General features: G+C 41.5%; 4 protein-coding genes across 4 annotated transcripts; all 4 read right to left on the reverse strand.

Moving 5' to 3' along the window:
* Positions 1-8,809: 8,809 nt before the first annotated feature.
* LOC133445766 (gamma-crystallin M1) lies at positions 8,810-9,656 on the reverse strand. Its single transcript, XM_061723178.1, has 3 exons — positions 9,568-9,656; positions 9,230-9,481; positions 8,810-9,134 (listed from the first exon to the last, which is right to left on the reverse strand). Exons 1-3 carry the CDS (start codon positions 9,574-9,576, stop codon positions 8,859-8,861), a joined length of 537 nt encoding a protein of 178 aa, XP_061579162.1. The 5' UTR covers positions 9,577-9,656; the 3' UTR covers positions 8,810-8,858.
* A 1,442-nt stretch (positions 9,657-11,098) lies between these two features.
* Positions 11,099-12,717, reverse strand: si:dkey-57a22.15 (uncharacterized protein LOC795575 homolog). The gene is made up of 4 exons (XM_061724303.1): positions 12,649-12,717; positions 12,207-12,575; positions 11,817-12,109; positions 11,099-11,262 (listed from the first exon to the last, which is right to left on the reverse strand). Exons 1-3 carry the CDS (start codon positions 12,715-12,717, stop codon positions 11,837-11,839), a joined length of 711 nt encoding a protein of 236 aa, XP_061580287.1. The 3' UTR covers positions 11,099-11,262; positions 11,817-11,836.
* Positions 12,718-14,294: 1,577 nt separating this feature from the next.
* Positions 14,295-18,802, reverse strand: LOC133446294 (beta/gamma crystallin domain-containing protein 1-like). Its single transcript, XM_061724304.1, has 6 exons — positions 18,741-18,802; positions 18,390-18,632; positions 15,808-16,073; positions 15,098-15,113; positions 14,767-15,009; positions 14,295-14,637 (listed from the first exon to the last, which is right to left on the reverse strand). Exons 1-6 carry the CDS (start codon positions 18,747-18,749, stop codon positions 14,362-14,364), a joined length of 1,053 nt encoding a protein of 350 aa, XP_061580288.1. The 5' UTR covers positions 18,750-18,802; the 3' UTR covers positions 14,295-14,361.
* Positions 18,803-19,436: 634 nt separating this feature from the next.
* On the reverse strand, positions 19,437-21,654 carry LOC133445785 (gamma-crystallin S-1-like). The gene is made up of 3 exons (XM_061723219.1): positions 21,521-21,654; positions 21,192-21,434; positions 19,437-20,144 (listed from the first exon to the last, which is right to left on the reverse strand). Exons 1-3 carry the CDS (start codon positions 21,527-21,529, stop codon positions 19,875-19,877), a joined length of 522 nt encoding a protein of 173 aa, XP_061579203.1. The 5' UTR covers positions 21,530-21,654; the 3' UTR covers positions 19,437-19,874.
* Positions 21,655-22,614: the final 960 nt, after the last annotated feature.

A 22,614-nucleotide genomic window follows, 5' to 3' on the forward strand; every position in this document is an offset into this window, starting at 1 on the left:
GCTCACTGAACAGTCCCCACACAAACAGTGTCCAGCGGCGCTACGTTCCGCCGCGCCGCGTTCCCAACGCTTTTTTCTGTTGTCGGGATGTCTCGCGGACGCGGTGTTGGTGAATTCTTTAAAAAACAACAGCTAAACGGGTTAAAATGCGTTGTAACGCGCGTTACTTAGATTGTAACGAGTAAAATATTACCGAAAATTTATTAGTAATGCGTTATATTACTGCGTTACAGCAAATAGTAATACATTACTGTAATTGCGTTACTTTTGTAACGCGTTACCCCCAACACTGCCTGTGGTGACCAGCTCCCGGCGAGCCAAAAAATCTGACGAAGTCCGTCATGTTTGCTTGGTTGTGGTGGGTATTTTGAGGTGTGTGGCTGGGCATGCAGGGAAAAGGAGGGTGGTTTGCCCCATGTGTGCAACTATTATCTTGCACATTACCTGGGTTAAGCTGCATATCTGGAGTACACTGTGGCTGCTGATGTGTTACTACTTGGTTTAGTGTTGCTGTGAGAAGGTCAGCATCGGCTTGGCAACACACTGTTTTGAGGCGTGGGTTTTTGGATGGCATGCATTGGCATTGGCTCTATGTGCAGCTGTCTGTTCCCATTTTGAGACAGCGATAAAATCATTTTGCATTGCATCTATATTCTATTTTCCTTTTTAGCATTTGGCTGACACATTCTTTAGTACGGTATATTGAGTCAAGAGGGGTTGCAATGAAGCTCTGAGATACTTCAATCACTACGATCGACACCAGCGTCTAAGAATTCGGTCTCAGCCACAGCTGCAGCTGTTTCTCGTTCTAACGATAATAGCCTATGTCCGTTTTTGCTTCTAACTGTGCTTTTTCTACCTTTAGGGCCACTTCCATCTTGGCATGAGGCAGACTTGCTTTGGCTGCTTCCACTTTCGCACAAGACATGGCGGCAGCAGCCTCAGTAGAAGCCTTTGATCTTTTCAAAGAACAGGCTTACAAAAGAAAAATGAGTCATTTGAGAGTTACTATTTTTTCTCCTAAAAGAATATTTTTTATTAATTTTGGACTGCATTATTTCCAGTGGCCACTAAAATAGGAGGAAAAAATAGAGTAAATCCTATTGGACAGTCACAGTTTTGGTTAGTTAGGGTCTCTTTTTATTTTGAACCCTTATGTCCTTGTGTTTAAGTTATGTCTTGACTTCCTTTGTTCCCAACTGCCCAGATCGTTTGCACCTGTGTCTCGTCAAGCCTTCTGTGTATATCTTGTCTCATCTTTCCCTTGCTCCCTGCTGGTCCATACTGTTTCGTCCCATACTGTTTCGTGATTTGAGTGTGTCTTTTAAGTCCAGCCTAAGAAATCTTGGTGTTGTCTTTGACAAAGAAATGTCATTAGAACAACGCTCCAAACAGCTGATGAGGAACTGTTTTTACCGTTTAAGGAATATCTCTAAACTAAGAACAGTTGTTTCTAAAAATGATCTGGAGCTAATTATTCATGTTTTTGTGTCATCTCGTTGGACTACTACAACACAGTGGCGTAGCCACGGGTGTGCCAGGGTGTGCCAGTGCCACCCAAAGAGACAGCTGGCACACCCAAAAATTTGATGCATTTTGGTTTTGTTTTTTGGTATAGTCTTCTAAGTATTCTAAATCTAGGCTAATCTAGGCTATTAGTATGTAATCATGATGTTCAAAATAATTCAAAATAAAAAATCTTATTTTTGCATGTAAAACCCCCGTCAGGCGATGTGTCGCGGCAGCTGGACTGTTAAACCTAAATTATGGTTCCGCGTTAAATTGACGGCGTAGTCTACGGCGTAGGGTACGCGGCGACGCACAACGTACGGTGTGCGTCGCCGCGTACCCTACGCCGTAGGCTCTGCGTCGGTGTAACGCGGACCATAAATCAGCCTTCAGACAACTCATCAAACAGAAGATGGATGGCGGACATGAGTTCCCGTCCATTATTGAAGTCTTAGACTCCTGCGACAAAGATGTTTTATCCAAGATTAACTGTTTGCATCGTATTCTGATAGCATTGCCTGTTACAAGTTGCTCTGTGGAGCCTTTTTTTAGTCAACAGGACAAGAGCCGTCAGAGCGACGACGCTCACAGAGAGACTGAGGAGCCTCTCGTTGCTCATGTTTGAAAAAGATTTGAAGTGTGCATTTTCTGTATTTAACAGCGTTTGTGTGTAATGTATATGATTAATAACAGCAGCACGTCATTGATTAGGCGCCCCTCTGCTCTTTCACCTCCTCTCCTCCCCGACACACACACTCATGAGGCTGCAGCTCCAATGCGCGCCCCCGCGAGCACGCGCTGCAGCGCGAGTGTTTTGGATTGACGGTAACTTTATGGAGAGGTAGAAAAAAAGAAGAGAGAGGGGGAGAGAGAAAGAATCATGCAGGCAGGGGAAGCCAACAGATTGGTCTAATATTAGGTGGAAGTGTAGGAAGAGCCACTTGATACTAAGTGCTTAATATCTAAATATGATTTATGGAAAGATTGCATAAGCAAGATTTGCAATTTATTCAAAGCTATTAAAAATGCTTGGTGCCCAGTATGGTTTGAATTTCTGCTGACCAACCTGTCCTTTTGGGAAAATTATATTATTTTATTTTATTATTTTATAATAAAACCATCAGGCCGACCTTAAGCCAAATAGTTGTGTTCTGCCTCTGGTTAAATAGCTTTGTTGATCATGCGTAATGTGGATACGTTATGGCTCCGACTGCATGAGTGTTATATTTCACTATGTTTGCTTCATTGAGTAGCTATGTGTGTGTGTGGTTGTGTTTTTGTGATGTGTTTTTTTTAGGACATGCATAAAGTGTGGTTATTATATTACTTATTATTATATTATATATATTATTATACTTATTATATATTGAGAGAACACACAACATGTGGATATGTTTTGCACTGTTAATAATGTTGGATATACATGCTTTTGAATGTTTGCGGAGGTGTAACGTCTAGTTTTGTTGAAAAAAATTTGGCACACCCAGATTTGCTGGTGCACACCCAAAGTCTCTTTTCTGGCTACGCCACTGCTACAACAGTTTGTTTTCTTGTTTAAACAAGAAAGAACTGGCTTGATATATATAGATGTATATTCACTTTTTTCTGTCCAGTTCTGCAGCGCAGCTTGAAAGCCCCGTCTACTGCAAGCGTCCGCTAGCGACCACAGGCGATTTTGAAGCTTTCGGTGTAAATGCAGGGTAAGTGATGCAGATCTGAAGAAGTACAAGCCAGTAAAGAAAGCCTTTGATACATACTTCATATTTAAATATAATATAATTTATGAAAGGGCTCGTTTCAATAAGAGAAGCCAAGAACCAGGTGAATCATTATTTACCTACTTGCCCAATAACAGTTTTTTTTTTGTTTTTTTTTTATTGTAAGATCCCTTCAACACCACCAAACAGGTCTGCTACCTCAATGTAGACTTGACGTTTAAATATGAACTTATTGACATACCAAAGATAGTTATTATTAGGGGTGTAACAATATATCGTGCCACGAAATTTAGCGATACAAAAACGTCAAGATAGCCTACGTGTCGTGGAGGTGACAAACCGTAGCGCGATATTGGGACAAATTTATCCAGTCAATACAAGTATGCTGATTTCTTTTTCAATATAGTGATTTTTTTTTAACACAAGAGGGCGCTCTGAGCTAGTGGGTGACTAATCTGTGCTGCACCCCCATCTCCCATCTTTCCAATGCTTGTTGTTTCAGTGGAGTGTGCGCGTAGGATTTAAAGTAGAATGGAGAACAACGTAGCAATAGAAGACGCCCCCGCCACATATAAGTCACCGGTATGGCGGCATTTTGAATTTCCAATTGTGGATAGAAACGGCGATTGAGTGGCTGACAAGGCGCAAACAATCTTCAAACATTGTAAGAGAACCGTGCCCTACACCGCGGCTAACACTAGCAACATACAAAGCCACATGCAGCGCCATCACAGTGAATTACAGTTAGCGGTGCCTGGGAAGACGGTAACGTTACCTAAAGGTCAGGCAACGTTGACAAATGCCTTTCTTCCTAAACTTAAACAATCGAGTGCATGAGCCACTGCAATAACTAAGGACATTGTCATTTTCACGGCATGGGATATGAGACCATTTTCTGTTGTGGAAAATGAGGGATTTAGGCGACTACGCCATACGCTGGAGCCAAAATACACAATTATTTAATTTTAGTTGTTAAATTTCTGGAAAAGAAAAAAGTCAAGTCATACATGAGAGAAACTATTCAGTTTGTGGCAAAATATTTTTACTTGTATGCAACTGAAGATGCATAATGCAAACCTGACATTTACTTTTAATTCAGTTTGCGGAAAATGGTTGGCCTGGCTTGCTCTTTAAAACTTAAACAGTTATAAAGCATTACAAACTATAAGAATAGGGCAAACACACAGCATTGTTTTGTATTTTGTGTCTTTCAAATAAAATACCATTTTTTTCCAGTCATATGTTCCTCATTCAAGATTGTTAAAAAAATACTCCTATAATATTGTATTGTATCGTTATCGTGACCTCAATATCGTGTATCGTACCGTATCGTGAGATTAGTGTATCGTTACACCCCTGGTTATTATACTCCAGATGGATGGATGAATATATTTTCTTCCTTACTGGTGACCTGTCCAGGGTGTACCCTTGCCTCTTGCCTGAAGAGAGCTGGGTCAGACTCAAGCAAACTACCATGATCCTGTATAGGGGAATGAATGAATGAATGAATGAATGAATGAATGAATGAATGAATGAATGAATGAATGAATGAATGAATGAATGAATGAATGAATGAATGAATGCGGTAGAGTGTTACTTTAGCATGATGAATTGTTCTGGTTTTTAATAGGGACCTGGTCTAAGGTGTTCTGAGTTTAATCTAATTAAACGCTGGTGTAGGTGGGTCCTGCGCTACCACTTCATCAAGGTGGTTGGCAGCCTCTCAGTACATCTGAGATGCTTTTAGTCTTGGATGTGTTTTGTTCTTCTTCTTTGTTGATGTTTTACCAGTTTTTCTGTCCATCATGAGGTTGAAGTTCACAACTGTCCAAGCCGACAAAGGTAACCACCACCATTCATTTAAAAAAACTGAAACAAAAATGACAATGCAAAATAAAATGAAATACTTACTGTAAATGTGGCATTGTCTCACAAGTCTCGCGAATAAAAAATATACCATCATGAAATAAATTTAAAAAAATTTAAATTATTTTAAAAATAAAGATTGTATCAATTTATTCTGAATTTATTTCAATGTCATATTTATTTATTTCATGGAATATTTATTAATTGAAAGTATTTATTTATTTAATTTTGAATGAAACGGCGGTCCATACATATTGTTTTTTGGAAAATGCTGACAGTCAAAAACAATTGGTCGACATTACAGTGTCTGTATTTTAGGAGTACATAAAAGAGCCTTATTTGCCCCTACCATTGTGGGATACAATAGGAAAAGTACTGCATTTTGTTTTTGCCTGGAGTCTTTTGTTGTCCGGACTTCAGTAGACAGTAAAAAACGTGTTGTGGGGGGCCACCAATGGTTTCCACATCATTCCTTTTAGACAGCAAAATTTTAGCTTCACATGTTTAAAAGTACGGGTTGTGATGTTTTATCCGTGGGTTTGACACAGAAGAGGAAAGAAACTTACTTTTATTTTTTCTTTCACCTTTTTCCCTTCTTAGTGATGTGGTATAGAGATAGAGATCTATTAAGAAAATATGTTATTGTTTATTTAGTGGCATCTAAAAGTTTGGAGAACATTCAGAATGAATCGCTACATGTATTGATATTTTTGCTGGAATAAACAGTTTCTTTAAGTATAACTGGATTATTGATATTGATTTGAAAGCTATATTCAATATAAATAGGTGATTGGTATGAGTTTATATTCTGAATCAATGTGTCATTTGTATATATGTGGTTTACCTCCATTAACATTTGAAGTACCGGTAACTTTAAAAGATAGAGTGCATGCCATGTCAGTCTTCATAAAGCTGTCTTGAAGCATCCGAAAGCTCAACTCTTTCGATTGAGCATGAAATAAAAACAAGATTGGATACATCAGGTTAAACAAAATTATTTTTTCATATTTGTGGGTTTTTAGTTAATGTCCTTAGTCTCAGTGAGTGCTGTGTGAAACGTCTGTACCGCTACCAGGTTAAAAGTTCAGAGGGAGATCATGGACCTGGAGGTAAAGTTTTGGCACCAGTAGCCTCACCCATGCAGAGTATTTTTTTCGTAGCATTAAAAAAAGAGAATCAAACAACGCCTTCTCGTTATTACAGTGCATTATTCCACGGTACCCCCCACGGTATGCTCTGTGGTTCAAGGCCTTTAATTACTGAGAACAAGATCTTGCATGTGGACATGTTCAAGCCCACCATCAAGAATTTCTACACTCAAGTAGGACAGAACTACTTTTCAAGGTTAACTTTTCAAAAAGTAAATAAGAAGTCCAAACCGTCATGTCAATATTGTCAGAATAAAATTGTATTGTATTTGTACTTCATTGTTTTACTCTACTTGTCCCTAAAACAGCCCCACACTCCTCATGATCTCCTTAAAGGTATTGTGACATGAAAAACACATTTTTCTTGATTTTTTGTGTTTTGTTGGGTGTCTTGACATCAATTACACCCCAAAAAAACGAACTTTTAACATTCAGTGTATTGTGTGCTTTCTGGGATTTCCCGCATAATTATGCAAAAACGGCGCGTCTGGTTTGGTGGCGGGCCGTGACGTCACGGCCCGCTAAATCACCGCCCCCTCCACCCAGCTCCCTGCCCATCAGCGCTGAGCCGCGGGCTGGAGGGAGAGAGACGTCTCTCCTCTCCACCCGCGCTCTGCTTTTTTTTTCGCCTACGCCTACGTCGTTCCTTATCCCCCGTATACATCCCTTTTTAATTCTCTCCTCAGCCACCAGGTTTATGAACATCTGCACCTCAGAGTTGGATCACCAAACAAATTGGGGCTCCCATTGCCTGTCGAATAAAATGAAGAAGTCGCGAGTCGCTCTTTCGCTGATTTCCGCCTCCTGACTCAAACGTCTGACGGCCCCGCCCCCCGACCAATCGGTGGTGTGCAGTGTGATGACGTCAGATCCAGGGCCGACTCAGCACGCTTAGAACCTCAGCAGAATAGATACAGAAAAAGTATCAACTCGGCACGCCTCCACTCGCCTCGAACCCTAGTGGAAAAGCGCAAAATCGGGGCGAGTAGGTACTAGTGTAAAAGCGCCACTAATGTCACGTTTTTTTGTTGGTCACAGTTTTGGTGTTTAGGTTCCTGTTTTATTTTGAAACCTCATGTCCTTGTGTTTATGTTTTGTCTTGACTTCCCTAGTTCCCGTCTGCCCTGATCGTCTGCACCTATGTCTCGTCAAGCCTTCTGTGTACAGTATATCTTATCTTGTCTTTCCCTTGCTCTCTGCTGATCCATACTGTTTCGTCCCTCCGTGTTTCAGGTCTGGTTTTTGGATTTTGTAATGTTCATGTTCTGGTTTTTGGCAATCCTGCTCAGCAGCGCCTTTGGTTTTGTTTAACTTGATAAATCACTGTTTTCTGGAACTCCTGCCTTCTGGTCTCCTATTCTGTCTGGGTCCTATCCTCCACACCCATGACGGAACAGAGTTTTGCCTTTTGGCAATACGTCTACCAGTAGGCAGAATTTACAATCCCAGGTTGGCGAGAGGAAGAAGGGTTCCCCTTCTGGGAAACAGGCCTGAGTTTTGGCAGGCCCAAGAGCGTTCAGGCCCAATATAGGCCGAAATGGAGACGGAGGCAGCGGCGAGAACCCCACCATGTCCCCTTTCCCGAGGAGGTTCCGGATGTGCCCCAGCCCATCTCTGTTCCTCTGCCTGTGCCCGACCGGCGCCGTATAGAGGAAGAGAAATCCCCCTTCTGGGGAAGGTGCCTGGCTTTTGGTGGGCCCAAGAGCGTGCAGGCCGAATACAGGTAAAAATGGAGACGACCTCTGCAGCGGCGACAGATCCCTCCTGTCCTTGTTCCCAAGGTGGTCCTGGACGCACCTCACAATGTCCCTATTCCCGAGGGAGGCTCCGGAAGCGTCCCAGCCTGTCTCCGTTTCCCTGCCGGCTCCTCAGCCGGCACCAAGGCCCCTGCCCAAGCCAAGGCCCCAGCCCTCGCCACGACCCAAGCCAAAGTCTCTGCTCACGCCACTGCCCAAGCCCTGTCTCGCAGGAGTTCTTATAACGCTGCGCATTTAACCAACTCCTCTTGAGTTTTAACATTTCTATGCCATTTTTACTATCTAAGAAAAATGTAAAGGAAACGTTGTAGTCAATTTTCAATATATACACATGGGTAGAGAGAGGGAGGGGCACTGAATTGGAATTTCTTCAGGGCCGATCAATGTGAAAAAAATCAATGTGTTTGATAGCTAAGGTTGGTTCATAGGTCAATATAAAGAAATGCAAATGAGAACCTGTTGACGTTTTCACATCCTTCTGAGCCGTATTTTGAGATATTTATTGCCAAGCATAGCCTGTGTTCTCACAGTAAAGACAACAGATTATGCAGCTACTCTACACACCTATCAAGGCATGTCAATGGGTTTGGGATTTATGCAGATTAAATCAGATTGCAGATTTTTGAAATATTTTCCTGAAAAAATGTGCATTGACTAAATCATTTTTTTATTTTTTGGCGGGGGGGGGGGTCGCATCGATGATATTGGCATCACGGGTTGTTTTCGTACCCCAGATTATTTCAAAATTCAAAATATTATTTGAAACTTTGCTTTTAAGAACAAAACAAATAAAAACACTAAACTTGACAAATGTGTTTATGAATTACACGTTTTTATTTACTTGATTGAAAAACAGAGGCCTAACACATGTCAGTGATGCGCCTCATGCTCATGAACCTCATGCCGCTCATTCCCATCTCCCTGAAGCTCCTGTACTCTCCGGGCCTCAGGTACATCATTCTGCCTCTGAATTGGGGCTGCTCGTACATCAGCCAGTGGCCGTCCATCACGTGGCAGGACATGCAGTCGGACATGCGGTAACGCTCCATGATGCTGTCGCAGTCGTCCATCAGCTCATTCATCTGACCTCCGAAGTTCTCCCTCTCGTAGATCCTCATCCTGAACTGGCCTCTGTGCTGTAGTTGGGTGTGAGGAAATTGTAAGTCCAGCAACCAGCAAAAAAAGCTAAATGGGGTGAGATTAATTTAAAGGGGTGTGCAGTTATACTTACATGGGGGATCAGTCTGCAGGATCTGATGGAGTCGAACATCATTCCCATGCTCATCATGCGCTGCATATCGTGGTACTCGCCCCTCTTCATGAAAAACTGCATGCCCATGTAGGTGGGACGTTCGTAGACCATGAAGCAGCCACTCTCCACCCTGCAGGACTGGCATCTGCTCAGGTAGGAGGAAATGTCAGAGCAGTCGCTCATGCACTCATAGGAGCGACCCTGGAAGTTCCTGTCCTCGTAAAACACAATCTGAAAGAAGAGGAGGAAAGATCACAAAGTTTGAAATGTTTTGTTTTTGCTAAACCTGTTCAATATGTTGGTAAATCTCTCATTACCTTGCCCATGATGGTGGTTTAGGTTTTTCCCAGTGGATGGTTCAACTTGCTCTGCCAACTCCACAACTCCCTGGGCTTTTTATACAAAGTCGCAGGGGCAATGATGTGTTATTCAGATGCGCAAAGCTGATGAATTAGCAGTATGACATTTGCTGAACGGTGCCTTTAAATTTGTAACAATGGCTCTGCATCCATACATTTCTGGCATCAGTTATCGGCATTGTCCATTGTAAGCAAAAGATGTGCGTGTGCTCCATTCTCAGTCAGAAGGTTCTCCACATGTGGTCAGATCATGAGTGATGGAAAGAACGTGACATCAGGCCACATCTCAAACAAACCTGTAACAGACTCAGAACGTTTACAGATATTCAGATGCTGTGAAGAATCAAACATTTTTTCTACATCTTTCAGTCTCCCACACTGAAAACGAATCATGATTTGTAAGTTAAAAGTCTTAAGCCTGACTGTTTAATGCAAATAGCTTTAGTTTAAAAGCCAAATTACATATTTGGCTCATTTGTTAGCTGATTTATGTAAAAAATAAACGTTCAATAATTCAGAGCTTTTAAAAGAAAACAATATAATCACGATTTATAAAGATAGCTATATTTTTTCCACGTACGGCCAATTTTATTTATAGCCCGATTTTAACCTACAGGACAAAATGACATAGTAAATTAAAACAGAAATGGGCAAAAATACAGCTGCAGGGATGCCTGCGTAGCTCCGTGAATAGAGGTTTTGACCCGTGCACGAAGGCTGAACCAGGGATCGAGTCCGAGCCGAGGCCCATCTGTCAACGCCACCCTCCCTCTTCCGCACCTTCCTGGCTGCAGCATATTAACTGCTCTCCATAGACCGGCTATGTAATATTAACAGAAAAATACATGTTGTATATATTTTTATTATTATTTTTACCTTCTTAAAGTTGAGTATAAACCTTAATTTTTTCAATAATTAACATTTTTAGTATTTACTTTTGATGAAAGGATGGATTAAAAACAAAATGTGACAAAGTGGCCGTCGAGCATGCTCTGCAACGTAATCGTGAATTTTATTAAAATACGAGTAAAAGCAACGCAGAGTAAATCTGATTTCCTACATATTTTATATGTTTTATATCACATCGTTTATGAGCTTGTTGCTGTGATTGATGAGTTTCCAACTGGGTAATTATTTCAATTGAACTTTGAGTCTGAGGATGGTCATTTCACTGGACATTCTGTTGCCTGAAGTTAACGAGCTTCCAGAATGTACTGTAGAAGATAACATAAAGGTCAATACGGCAATAGCAAGACCCTACCTTATAGTAAAGCTGTGTGATACATTTGAATTAATATGGCATTTTTATGTGTAAATTAAACTTAATTACTATTTTAAACTGCAGAATTCCCAAGTCATATTTTCAGAAGGCAGGGGGGTAAACCAGTGAGGGGTCAGATGTGAGCAAATATATTGAGGCTTTATGGATTGGGGTGAAGTTCTGCAACATACAAAAATTGTGAATTAAACAGTCTGCTTTCATCTCATTTTATTGTGAAAGGTACTTCCTTTTTCTTAACTGGAACAGCAAGAAAAATCCAGAACTGTACAATTTTTAAATAAATAAAAAAATCTTGGAACCAGCTCCGGATTGGCTTCAATTCCACATGGTGAAGCTTTTAGTCACTTCTGCCCAAAGCTTTCTGAGCAGCCCTGCAAACAGATGAATAGACAAACTGAACCAAACAATAATCAAACATTAGAAGTGATGGCAAGTTTATCTTTTCCTAAATCCACTGGTATGGTTTAATATGAAAGTATATTTATTGTTATTACTGAATGGATTTAACCGCTTTCACAAAAAATAAGGAATAAATTCTGTATTTAGGAAAGTGGGAAGGGTTTGATAACCGTGCTGCGATGGACTTTGATTAGAGCTTTGTAAGTAAGAGCTAACATGTCAGGGTCTTTTCATTAAACCACAGTGTTCTGCTTTGAAATCCAAGAAAACGTGTCAAAGTTTTCTAAAGTGCAAGTATTTAACTGCTTCACAGAGGTGCCAGAAATGTAACTAAGGGGAAGGGCTTCGCTGCACATGGTCTATATCTGCTTCCTTTTACTTCCTCATGTCAATAAAATCACTGTCGTTTTTTCCTGTCAAAGAGATTAATAGAAAGAAAAAAATCTAGAAGAAATCAATGAAAATAATCCTCACAAAGCAGGTTAAAAATTCAACATCTTTAATAAATAAAAGATTTGATATTTACAGCAAGGTTTCGCTTCATGGCTAAAATTCGGTGACCCTCCTGAAGGATCCAACGATGGCGCAGGTGGCACACCAATCGCGGTACCTCCTGTACTCCCCAGCCCTTAGGAAGTACTGTCTGCCTCGGTAATTGGGGTACTCGTAAAAGATCCAGAAGCCATTCATAACATTACAAGAGTAAACGTGGCGATGATGGAAACGATCAGACACACAGGGACAGTCATCCATGAATTCCATCATGTGACCGCTGAAGTCGGGCTTCTCGTAGATCCGCAATCTGTAGGAGCCTCGATACTGTGAAAGGAACACAAGGACCATCAGAGAGTCACGCAGCTGGGTAAATGCTGGTCTCAAACCTGGTCCTGATCTGCTGCCACAGCATCACTCTTACCACGGGAATCATCCGGCACGAGCGTATGCAGCTGCTGAAACCCATCCACCTCTGGTAGTCAGGGTACTCGCCCCTTCTCATGAAGTACTGGTGGCCCATGAAGTTGGGTCGCTCGTAGATCATGAAGCAGCCGCTCTCCACCCGGATGGAGTTACAGCGGCTGAAGTAGGAATGAAGGTCCGTGCAGTCATTGCCGCACTCATAGCTCCGGCCCTGGAAGTTCTTGTCCTCGTAAAAGATAATCTGGGGATGAAAAGAGACCGTTGAGGGACACATTGCTCTATTGCTGGGTTCTTCTTGTTTTGTTTTTTTTTTAAGTTGAGTTCTGTGTTTAAAAAAATCACATCCACTAGGGTAGTGACAACCTCTGGTTTAACTTTTATCAGAGACCCGAGCTCTGTATTAAAATAAAACTGCGCTCTTAGGCTTCGGTGCAACTTACATTGAGTGTGAGCTGAGAGGGCAAACAGTACTTACCTTCCCCATGGTCTCCGTTGGAGAGATTCCCCATGTTTTCAGTGCTTTTTATACCACCTCTTCACAAACAAAGCATTGTTATTCAAATTCTCTCTTAGTTATAACTAAAGGCTACTGGCACATGTTTAGCTTTTTGTTAGAGCACAACATTGGGTCAGAAATATGGATTTGTAGTTGAAAAAAAAGGATAAATAATTAACTTGGTTTGGTGTTTTGACATGCATGGACAAAGGAAAAGACTAGTATAGTATCCACACGTCCAGCGGACAATGGCTGCAGAACAACATGGAAAAGCCCTGTGGCATTAAATATGTTGGGTAACAGGGCAGGAAGCCATTCTCTCTGCCTGCCGGTCTTCCTGAGCAACCTCACAGTATGTAAATAAGTGGACGTACATGTGCTGCCACTCAGTGCTGTGGATGTAAAGATTTTGCTAGGATTTAAACAACTCTGACACTTCACCTGTGGATGTGATGCTTTTTTTTTTTTCCTCTCCTCAGCATCATGGCTCTTTCGACGCCACAGATTTACAGTTGTGTTTGACTGTTTGAAGACTTGTCGTCTTGTGATCTCACTTTGTGGACCCATTACATCTCATCTTAGTTACTCTTTCGTTTCATGGCCTCAACGTGGCCATAAGTCCCTCACACTTATTAGTATGTGCTGAAGATGGTGTCTCGTGATGTCATGGTGAATCAGAGTGATGTAATGACCTATTTGAGTCAGTAAATAACAGCAGGGACTCCAATGCTCATGACAAACATTTCTGCATTGGCTTCCTTCACCCATAAGAACACACAACTGAGAGATTCTGATGAAGAAAACCTTCAAATGGTAACTTCCTACAATTGATGTCATCATTATTATCATCATTAAGATGTATGGAGTAGATATGACTATGGCACTGTTATCTCATTTGACCTCGTAAAATGTCATTTTTGTTAATATGGTTGTCATATTCTTCAAGAAGAAGACAATTATGAAAAGAACATCGATCATATCTAATTATATATATATATATATATATATATGTATATATATATATATATATATATATATATATATATATATATATATATATATATATATATATATATATATATATATATATATATAGAGAGAGAGAGAGAGAGAGAGAGACTTTTATGTTACATATATAGACCTATGTTTGTGTGCAAGACAGTTCATGGGATGGGGAACCTGTATCTGTAAAGATTATGTGTACTTTTATGTTATCACGCATTTCTGTACATTTCTTACTCTACCAGGTGATTCCTGCTTCTTTTTGACTCTTAATATAATATTCTGTAATTTTTTTCTGTTGGTTATACGTAGAACAAATTTCCCGTCCCACACTGTCCAGTTTACTCTCTCTGGTGTTTAACGCTGATTGTATGCAAAGACCGTGTAATCCCATCAGAGGCACAGACTGGGAGATGGCAAGTCTGGCATGGTTTGGTATGGTATGCCGCAGCGTAAGGGGGATTAATGTGCAGTTCGCATGCTAACCAGAAGCTGTCGTTGATATTCTTGGCTGCTTTTTATGAGTATATTCAAACAATAAGAATGTAGGGATAAAGTTGTGGCAGATACACACGTTCAAAGGTGAAGTTTTGATAATGAGTCAGTGTTTATTGTAGAGACACACAGTTCAACTTTTGGGAAATATGCATCAACTTTAGTTGAGGTCTTCGATTCTTCTAATGGAGCCGACCCTGGGGCTGACGCCCCCCCAGTCGCTGTATCTGCGGTACTCGCCGGGCCTCAGGTAGTGCACCCTGCCCTTGTAGTTGGGCTGTTCGTACAGCAGCCAGTGGCCATCCACCACGTTGCTGGAGTTGAAGTCGGACATGTTGAGCTTGTCCTGGAGGTTTGGACAGTCGTCATCCAGCTCGTGCATCTGACCGGACATGTCGAAGTTCTCATAAAGCCTCAATCTGTAGGAACCTTTATACTGACATCGGATGAAATGCGCGTTATTACATACATTTCTGCAGTTCTCTGGTGACTAAATGAAAACAGAGCATCATTTCATAAAGCAACAAATGTGAAAGACTTCTCAGATCAAGGCTGTATGACCTACCTGGGGAATCATGCGGCAAGATCTGACACAGTCGCCGATGCCGATGGCACGCTGGTTGTCAGAATAGTCCCCTCTGCTCAGGTAGTACTGGTTACCCATGTAGTTGGGCCTCTCGTACACCATGAAGCAGCCGCTCTCCACCCTGATGGAGTTGCATCTGTTGAAGTAGGTGTGAAGGTCGGCGCAGTCACTGACGCACTCGTGAGAGTGCCCCTGGAAGTTTCTGTCCTCGTAAAATATGATCTGAGGAAGCAGCACACAGAGGGTCGTTTGCACATTTCTAAGAGACGCCGCAAACACACAGACAGACTCAAGAGTTCACGCTCCATACCTTCCCCATGGTTATTCTGGCATCAGACTGTATCGCTGTTCAATGCTGTCCCAGGGCCAAGCCTCTGTGCTTTATAAAAAAAAGAAAGAATGGGGAGCTGCATGATTGCACAGCATTAAGTATTGTCATTCAAATATATCCCACAGAGTGATGTTGGATCAGGGCTGGGGGTGTGCGGCTGGGAAAATTCTGTTTATGTATAGATGACTCTTGCTGCTTGATGGGACATTGTTCTTTTCCCCTACGTTCATCATTATTTCCTCCCGAAAAAGCTACTGAACAATAAATGCTGTCCTGAACAGTGTCAGCAAGATGAAACTCATATTTGATCAAGCTGGCCTGACAAATCTGATGTGCAATAACACAAGTGCCCCTGGGATCATGTTGTAAGACCAAATAAACACTTGGAAACCACAAGTTTCTCTTAAGTATTCATAATTCACGGTCTGAGGTTTTTCTCACAATTCAATGGACTGAAAAGACTCCTTTTTTTTGCAGTTATTTTATTACAATGGTGAGTGTGAGATCAAAAAGCAGTCCAGAAATGAGTTGTTCTTGGGTGTGCTTTTCCGTTTTTAGAAGATATTTAAAACATTTGATTAATATTTAAATAATGCTTTGCACAGATACTGTATATTCAAAACTTTTTCCCAATATTAACCAAAAATAGTCTTGTGGGCCGTAATCGGTCCTCCCCGGCAGGTCAGTAGTCCATGATGCGTTTGATGGAGCCAACCCTGGCGCTCCTGCCACCCCACTCGCTGAACCTCGTGTACTCTCCAGGCCTAATCAAATACATTCTGCCGTGGTAATTCGGGTGCTCATAGAAGAGCCAGTTGCCTTCTTTCACATTGCAGGAAAAGATGTCATTTGTGTGGAAGCGGTCCATGACGCTGGGACAGTCGTCCATCAGGTCCATCATCTGGCCACCAAACTCGATCCGCCCATAAAAACGCATGTTGAAACAACTGGGCTCCTGAATTTGGATCGGAGATAAAACCAGTTAATGACCCATGTCCTCAGAAAGAGACAAAGCCACGGATAGACATTAGATAATGATCTATACAGTTGTTTAATGGACATGATTGTATTAAAATGGACTGTGCGATACGAGTGTGGCACCGCGGACGGAGTTACGAGTTAGCCCTTAAAAAACACTTCACATCGGTAATCCCAAACTCACCTCAAAAACTAAAGAAAAGAAGAGTTTACCAATCAACATGCCTTTCAGAAAATAAAGCAGAGATTTAGAGGATATTTTACTGTGAATGGGGTGATATACTTGTGGAAAGAAAAAACCAGAGCTGGTGGGTTTGTTGCCGCTGCAGAAAGGAGGTATAAAGGGCTGGGAGACTGTGATGAAGCCAAAACTGACTAAATACATACGGTAGCCATCTTGAATGGTCTTTCCACTTCATCATAGACCAACAGTCACCAAATACATTTCTGGGAGTCACCAAACACAACAGAAGATACTGGGAATGTCAGTCCGTAGCTTCTTTCGTGAAACCTACATCACGATTTGTTGTCTTTCTGATGACTTCGCTCATGACCCTTCACGTTTTGTGGTCAGATTCGGCTTTATCGCAGTCTTCCAGGTCCTGATAACTCCACTCTGAAACCACAACAAAGTCCACCAACTCTCGTTTTTCCTCCCCACAATACCCCCGCATGATTTTCTTGTCGATTGGTAAACTCTTCTTCTTTGCTTTAGTTTTTGAGGGTAAATGGAAATGCCAAACCCTCCTGAGTCCTCCCCTGAGTCACCCCCCTCACGGGATGTTTTGCTGTTCTCAGGTTACCCATACTTCCCATGTTTGAATACAGTCAATCTGCGTAAGGATAAGCATTTTTCTTGGTGTGCATTGGGAAAAAGCAAAGCCTGGGAATGTGTGGAAACGTTTTTACAATCATTGAACAAGAGTTGGAGGCAGCTTCTGTGAGTACGTTCTGATCATTTTCCTCTTCTCTGGGATTGACCGGTGCTCTTCAATAAAGGATTGGTTTGGGTCTTCTCCCTCAAATTTAGTTTTTGGAAAGTGACGACTACAGTTCTGCACACCGAAGCCCATAGCGCCTACATTTATTCAGGTCACATAGACACATACTTCGTACATGTTCAGCCATCAGCATTTAACATTTCAAAAACTCCTTGCAGTGCGCATTTAGTGCCCAGATATACTTGCAGTTCAGAACACGTACGCATCATGGCCGCCACGCGTATCCTGCGTTCATTTGACTCTTCATCCAATGTTGTCATGTTAACTTGTTCGTTGTTCTAATCTGCTACTGCTACTACCGCTGCTACTACCGCTACTACTAAATATTTAATCACTTTTCCAACTGTTGCTCTGCTTACTAGCCCCAATCGGTTACCGCCGGTATGACGCGCTCTCCTCGCGTACTACACGAGCAACGTTGCAATTGGACGTGAACGCAAGCACCAACAGCAAGTATATCTGGGCTCTTAAGTGATTCGAGGTTAAAATAACACTATTAACCACACAGGAGAAGCATTTCGTAAGAAAGTTCACATGTTGCCTGGTTTAAGACGCAACCATACCGTATAAAACAATGGACGAAGCATTAAGTCACATGAACCATTGGCTCCTGAAGAGCTGGCTTGAAGCCTGTTTTTCTTCGCGTGCATGTTTTTCTTTATGGTGCAGCCATCTTGCTTTGGAAGCCGACAGAAACACACCCACCATGTGTCAATCAGAGTTAGCTTAGCTCCCAACTCTGTTCAGCCAGATCCAGTCGGAATATCCGTAGAGCTGCCGTTAGACATTTACAGTGAAATATACCGTTTAACATGTCGACTCGATAGCAAAAACAAAAATGTCGGGTTTAGACAATGTTGGGTTCGCAACGGGTGGTTGCTTTCTTAAGCACAATAGTATGAGCAGTAGCATGATGATTACAGATAAGGAAGTGATAACGGCTCTAAAGTTTTAACATGGTAGTCAATGGAGATTGACTCGCTTTTGGGGCCAGCATCTAGCGGCCATTCGAGGAACTGCAACGGATCTTAGGTCCACATGAGCCTCAATGTGGAAGTAAGATGGTTGGTGTTTGAACACAACAGAGCTCACCACTGGTGGTACACAGTGGTATTACAAGAAGCTCCAGACCCTCCCACCCTACCAACCTCCACCCCTGCCCCCATGTGGTTAGCTACATAAAGTGGCTTTAAATGGTTTAAAAGAAAAACTGATGGCCAGATTTTATCCTTCATGTATTATTTCAGTAGTAATGTGGACATATAATTGAATTAGCCGATAAAGCAGCTCACCATGGTGATGTAGCGACAGGAGCTGACCGGGTCGTTGACACCCGTCCAGTGATGGAAGTCAGGATACTCTCCTCTCCTCAGGTAGTACTGGTTTCCAGTGTAGTTGGGTTTCTCGTAGACCATGAAGCAGCCGTTCTGAACCTTGATGGAGCTGCAGCGGGCGAGTTTGTGCAGCAGGTCTTCGCAGTCATTGGAGCACTCAAAGTGGTGCCCAGTGAAGTTCTTGTCCTCATAGAAGATGATCTTAAAGTGAAGATAATACATTTTTTTGCAAAGAATCCATTAGAATTTGCACAGTAAAGTTTTTTTCCCCCTTATTTCACGGCAGGAGCATATTATCATGGTGTGTACCTTCCCCATGTTAGCCTCTTCGCCTGCCCTGTGCCTTGCCCCATGTGATCCACCCAGCTCTTTGAAGACTCCCACCTGTCACATATATAGTGAATGGGAAATGCAGAGTCTGCATGTGTCATTCATATTGTAATAGACAGGAATCTTTGGCGTTTGTGCAGCTGTGTTGTCCTGAAGAGATGTTTGGGAGTTACATGTATTTGGACAGGTTGAACCTGATCGGTGTGACGTCACCGCTGGATGGCTTCAACCTTCATGCTCTTATCAAAGTCAAATCATTAAAAAATCCCTACAGCATCTAAGCAGCTCACAGAAAAATAACTTTCTGTGCTTGTTTTTAGTCATCCGTAAAATCTTATTTGCAGATCATCATATTTGTTTTGAGATGGAAACTTCTCCTTGTTTTTCTTATAATGTTATTATGAATTTGATTGAAGTTATATAAGGACTCATAAGTCAAACCTGCTGGTGTGACTTTGTGTAATCTTCAATTTCAGCTGTAATGCTGCTCTCTGGTGGAGACACTCCAATAAACACATATGCATATGCTGCAATTACTGTATTTGTAATAATGTAGAGGTAATTTATATAACACAAAGGATCACGGACCAGCCTCGTAGTTCACGCAGCGCTGATATTTTCTTGGTTTGGGCCTTTGGAGGAAAAAATATGAAATATTAGTACTCTACTTGGTATTTTTAGTATTTATTATAGTCTGTATGTTTATGAATAACATGCAGATGGATGGAAAGATCTAAAGTAGATGCTAAAAACACTACTGAGTGGAGTTTCTTTCAACACTTAGAATAAAGGTAATCCTTCATTTTTTTTACTGTAATTTATTTTTCAGTAAATCATCCGTAGGTCAATAAAAATTAGAGCGAGTGAAAGGTGCAGCAGTTCTACGATAGATAACGCTCGAGCCTGGTGTGGAAGGTGTCAGCGCTTGTAGTATTTTATTCAGTTCTTGGATGAAGGTCAGGATGTCAGACCACGCCACGTCCTCCTGAGAAAACGTGCCCTGCAGAAGCAGCGAGCAAGAACAAAACCGAATACACTTGAGCACTGATGCCATTTTATTCAGCGCGTGGGACACGGCGAAGAGCAGATGTTTCAAAATTCCTGTTCCCGTCGTTAGAGGTCCATGAGACGCCTGATGGAGTGGATCTTGGAGCTAATGCCACTCCATTCTCTGAAGCTCCTATATTGGCCGGGCGTCAGGTAGTAGTGGCGCCCCCTGTAGTTGGGATGCTCATACAGCAGCCACTGGCCCTCCATCACGTGGCAGGAGTTGAAGTTGGTGAGGTGAAAGCGCTCCATGAGGTTGGAACAGTTGTCCGTCAGCTCCATCATCACACCTCCCATGTCAAAGTGCTCATAGAGCCTCATCCTGAAGCTGGTGCTCTGATAAAAGAGCAGAGAAAAGGATGACATGAGGATGCGGTAGAGCTGGATGAAAAAACTAACACTGCACACTTCTCTCTGAAGTCTGGAGAGAAGGTGGAAACAGCGACTCTGGCTCTGTCCAAAGCCCAGGAGTCTTCAGTGTTTGCAGCCTTTAGTTAGTGTTGATTTAAGCTCAACTGAATAACAATAAATGTCTGTGTGTTTTTATTGCCACAGAAACAGTTATTTACATCCTATAATGCCCTTGTGTTGCTGCAGAAACTCATACGGGACAAAATAGTCACATTTTGAAATACTAGTTAATGAAGAACGTCTTTTTCCATCACTTGTTTTGGGGCGAATACATTTGTGTTTGTACTGTGACCAGTCATGCTCCAGAGGTTGCTGATCAGTGGTCATGAACTCCAAACTAAACTTGAAAGTATCTTTGTAGCAATACCACTTGTGACCACACGGGGGCGCATAACTGCCGCTGTGTGACTGGTTCGATTTTAAAAAGCGTTTCTTTTTTCTCTCTTTCTTTTTTAAATGTCTACAGAGCTACATTTTTATCATGGTTAGACTCCTAAGGACTACATATAAACAGTAACATCTTATTTTTTCAGATCTGGGGAGACCTTCAGCAAAATGCAGGTTAAACTATGGGCCCCCACCTATAAGCTTTCCTAGCTTCCTTGGGGGACCCATTCACTCTACCCACTTATTTCGACTGTATTATTGTAATTATTATCATGGTATTGTGAATAAATCTTTCTCTATTCTAAAACTTTCAAAACTTTTACATCTCATGAGATACAGTGTTTATCAGGATTTCTAGTCCTTATTATGTGAGTATTAATTTAAAGAGCCTGGCTACTGAAATATTCCTAAAACAAACATAAAATATCAACTGAACAGAAGATGAGGTTTGTTAATAATCATATTTCACCCATGAATTTACAGACTGTGGATCTATGATCACTGAATCGTAAAAAATGAGGTGTACGAGAGGGTTTTCCTAACATTATCAGAATAACGTGCACTTTGTTTGACTGGAGGACTCACCGCTAGGATGATACGACAGGACCTGACACAGTCATTCATGCCAGTCATGCCCATGTAGTCCGAGTACTCCCCCTTCTTCATGAAGTACTGGTTCCCCGTGTAGCCCGCCCGGTCATAGATCATGAACATGCCACTCTCCACCCTGATGGAGCGGCAGTGGTCAAACATGGAGTGCAGGTCCACACAGTTGCTCACACACTCATAGTAACGGCCTCCAAAGTTTTTCTCCTCGTAGAAGATGATCTGATGGAGCAGAATGGGGCAGGTCTCACCTGGCTCTTCATGATAACAACCAACACAGAAACTGGAGTAAAACTGAAAACACAAACCTTTGCCATGGTAACTGCTGCCGAGGGCCAATTTTTGTTCTTTTATTTTTAACCACTGCAGTGTCTTTATATCCATTACCCTGCGGGAGTCGGTGCTGCTGTTTTGTGATTCAAATGAAGCTTGTTGTCAGCAGGGACTCTACAGGAGACAGTGCAGCTTCCAGCAAGAGCCACAGCATGGAGGGGCGCTGGAACAGTCACTGCTGAGCCTGAATCTGGGCCTGAATCTGGGCCTGAATCTGGGCCTGAATCTGGGCCTGAATCTGGGACTGAATCTGAGCCTTAATCTGGGCCTGAATCTGAGTCTTACGCTGTGTTTTCACAACAATTTTAATTAACAAATTAACACAAACATGAAAAACAGAAAATATGGAAGGAAGTGAAAAAATAAAGATCTTTTTGTGGTAGGTAGCCATGCCCCCCCAACCCCCCAACCCCCCCCCCCCCCACTACTCCCCTTTGTGCGAACATAAGACAGAAATGAGAGAGCAAAGACATTTATGTGGCATTAGAAAATGAAACTACTCTGAAATATTTGTGAAATTAACAACAGAAATCGACCAAAACTATGAGATGAGTGATTACAAAAGTTCAGTGAGATGAACAAATGTTGCATTACAAACAAGTCCCCTAAAATAAATAGATACGTGTGGAATTACAACATAAAAGCCCCCTGAATTAAACACATATATATGTGAAAATATAAGTCTGATAAATTAAATTATTAACAATTAATACTAATACACAATTAATTACTAATAGCATTATTATTCAATTAACTTCCCTTCAGGGATTAATACAGTATTTTCCACTGAATTTGAATAAATAAATGTGGCTTTTTAAGAGTCACAGAGAAACAAATATTGATTTACAAGATAAAAGTCTGCATATACAAATAAAAACGTTGAAGCTGTGTTACAAAATAAAAGCTTTGAATGAAATAAATACAAAATTAGTCAATAAAAGTATTTTTGCTAAAATCAGAATGCAACTTTAAAAGAAAAATTTTAAAATAAATAAATATTTTTAAATATAAAATCATTTGTTGACCAGATTATATCAGCCCATCCTCTTTGCTATATTCACATAATTCA

The sequence above is a fragment of the Cololabis saira genome, chromosome 6 (genome assembly GCF_033807715.1).
Source record: "Cololabis saira isolate AMF1-May2022 chromosome 6, fColSai1.1, whole genome shotgun sequence".
Lineage (NCBI taxonomy): Eukaryota > Metazoa > Chordata > Actinopteri > Beloniformes > Belonidae > Cololabis > Cololabis saira.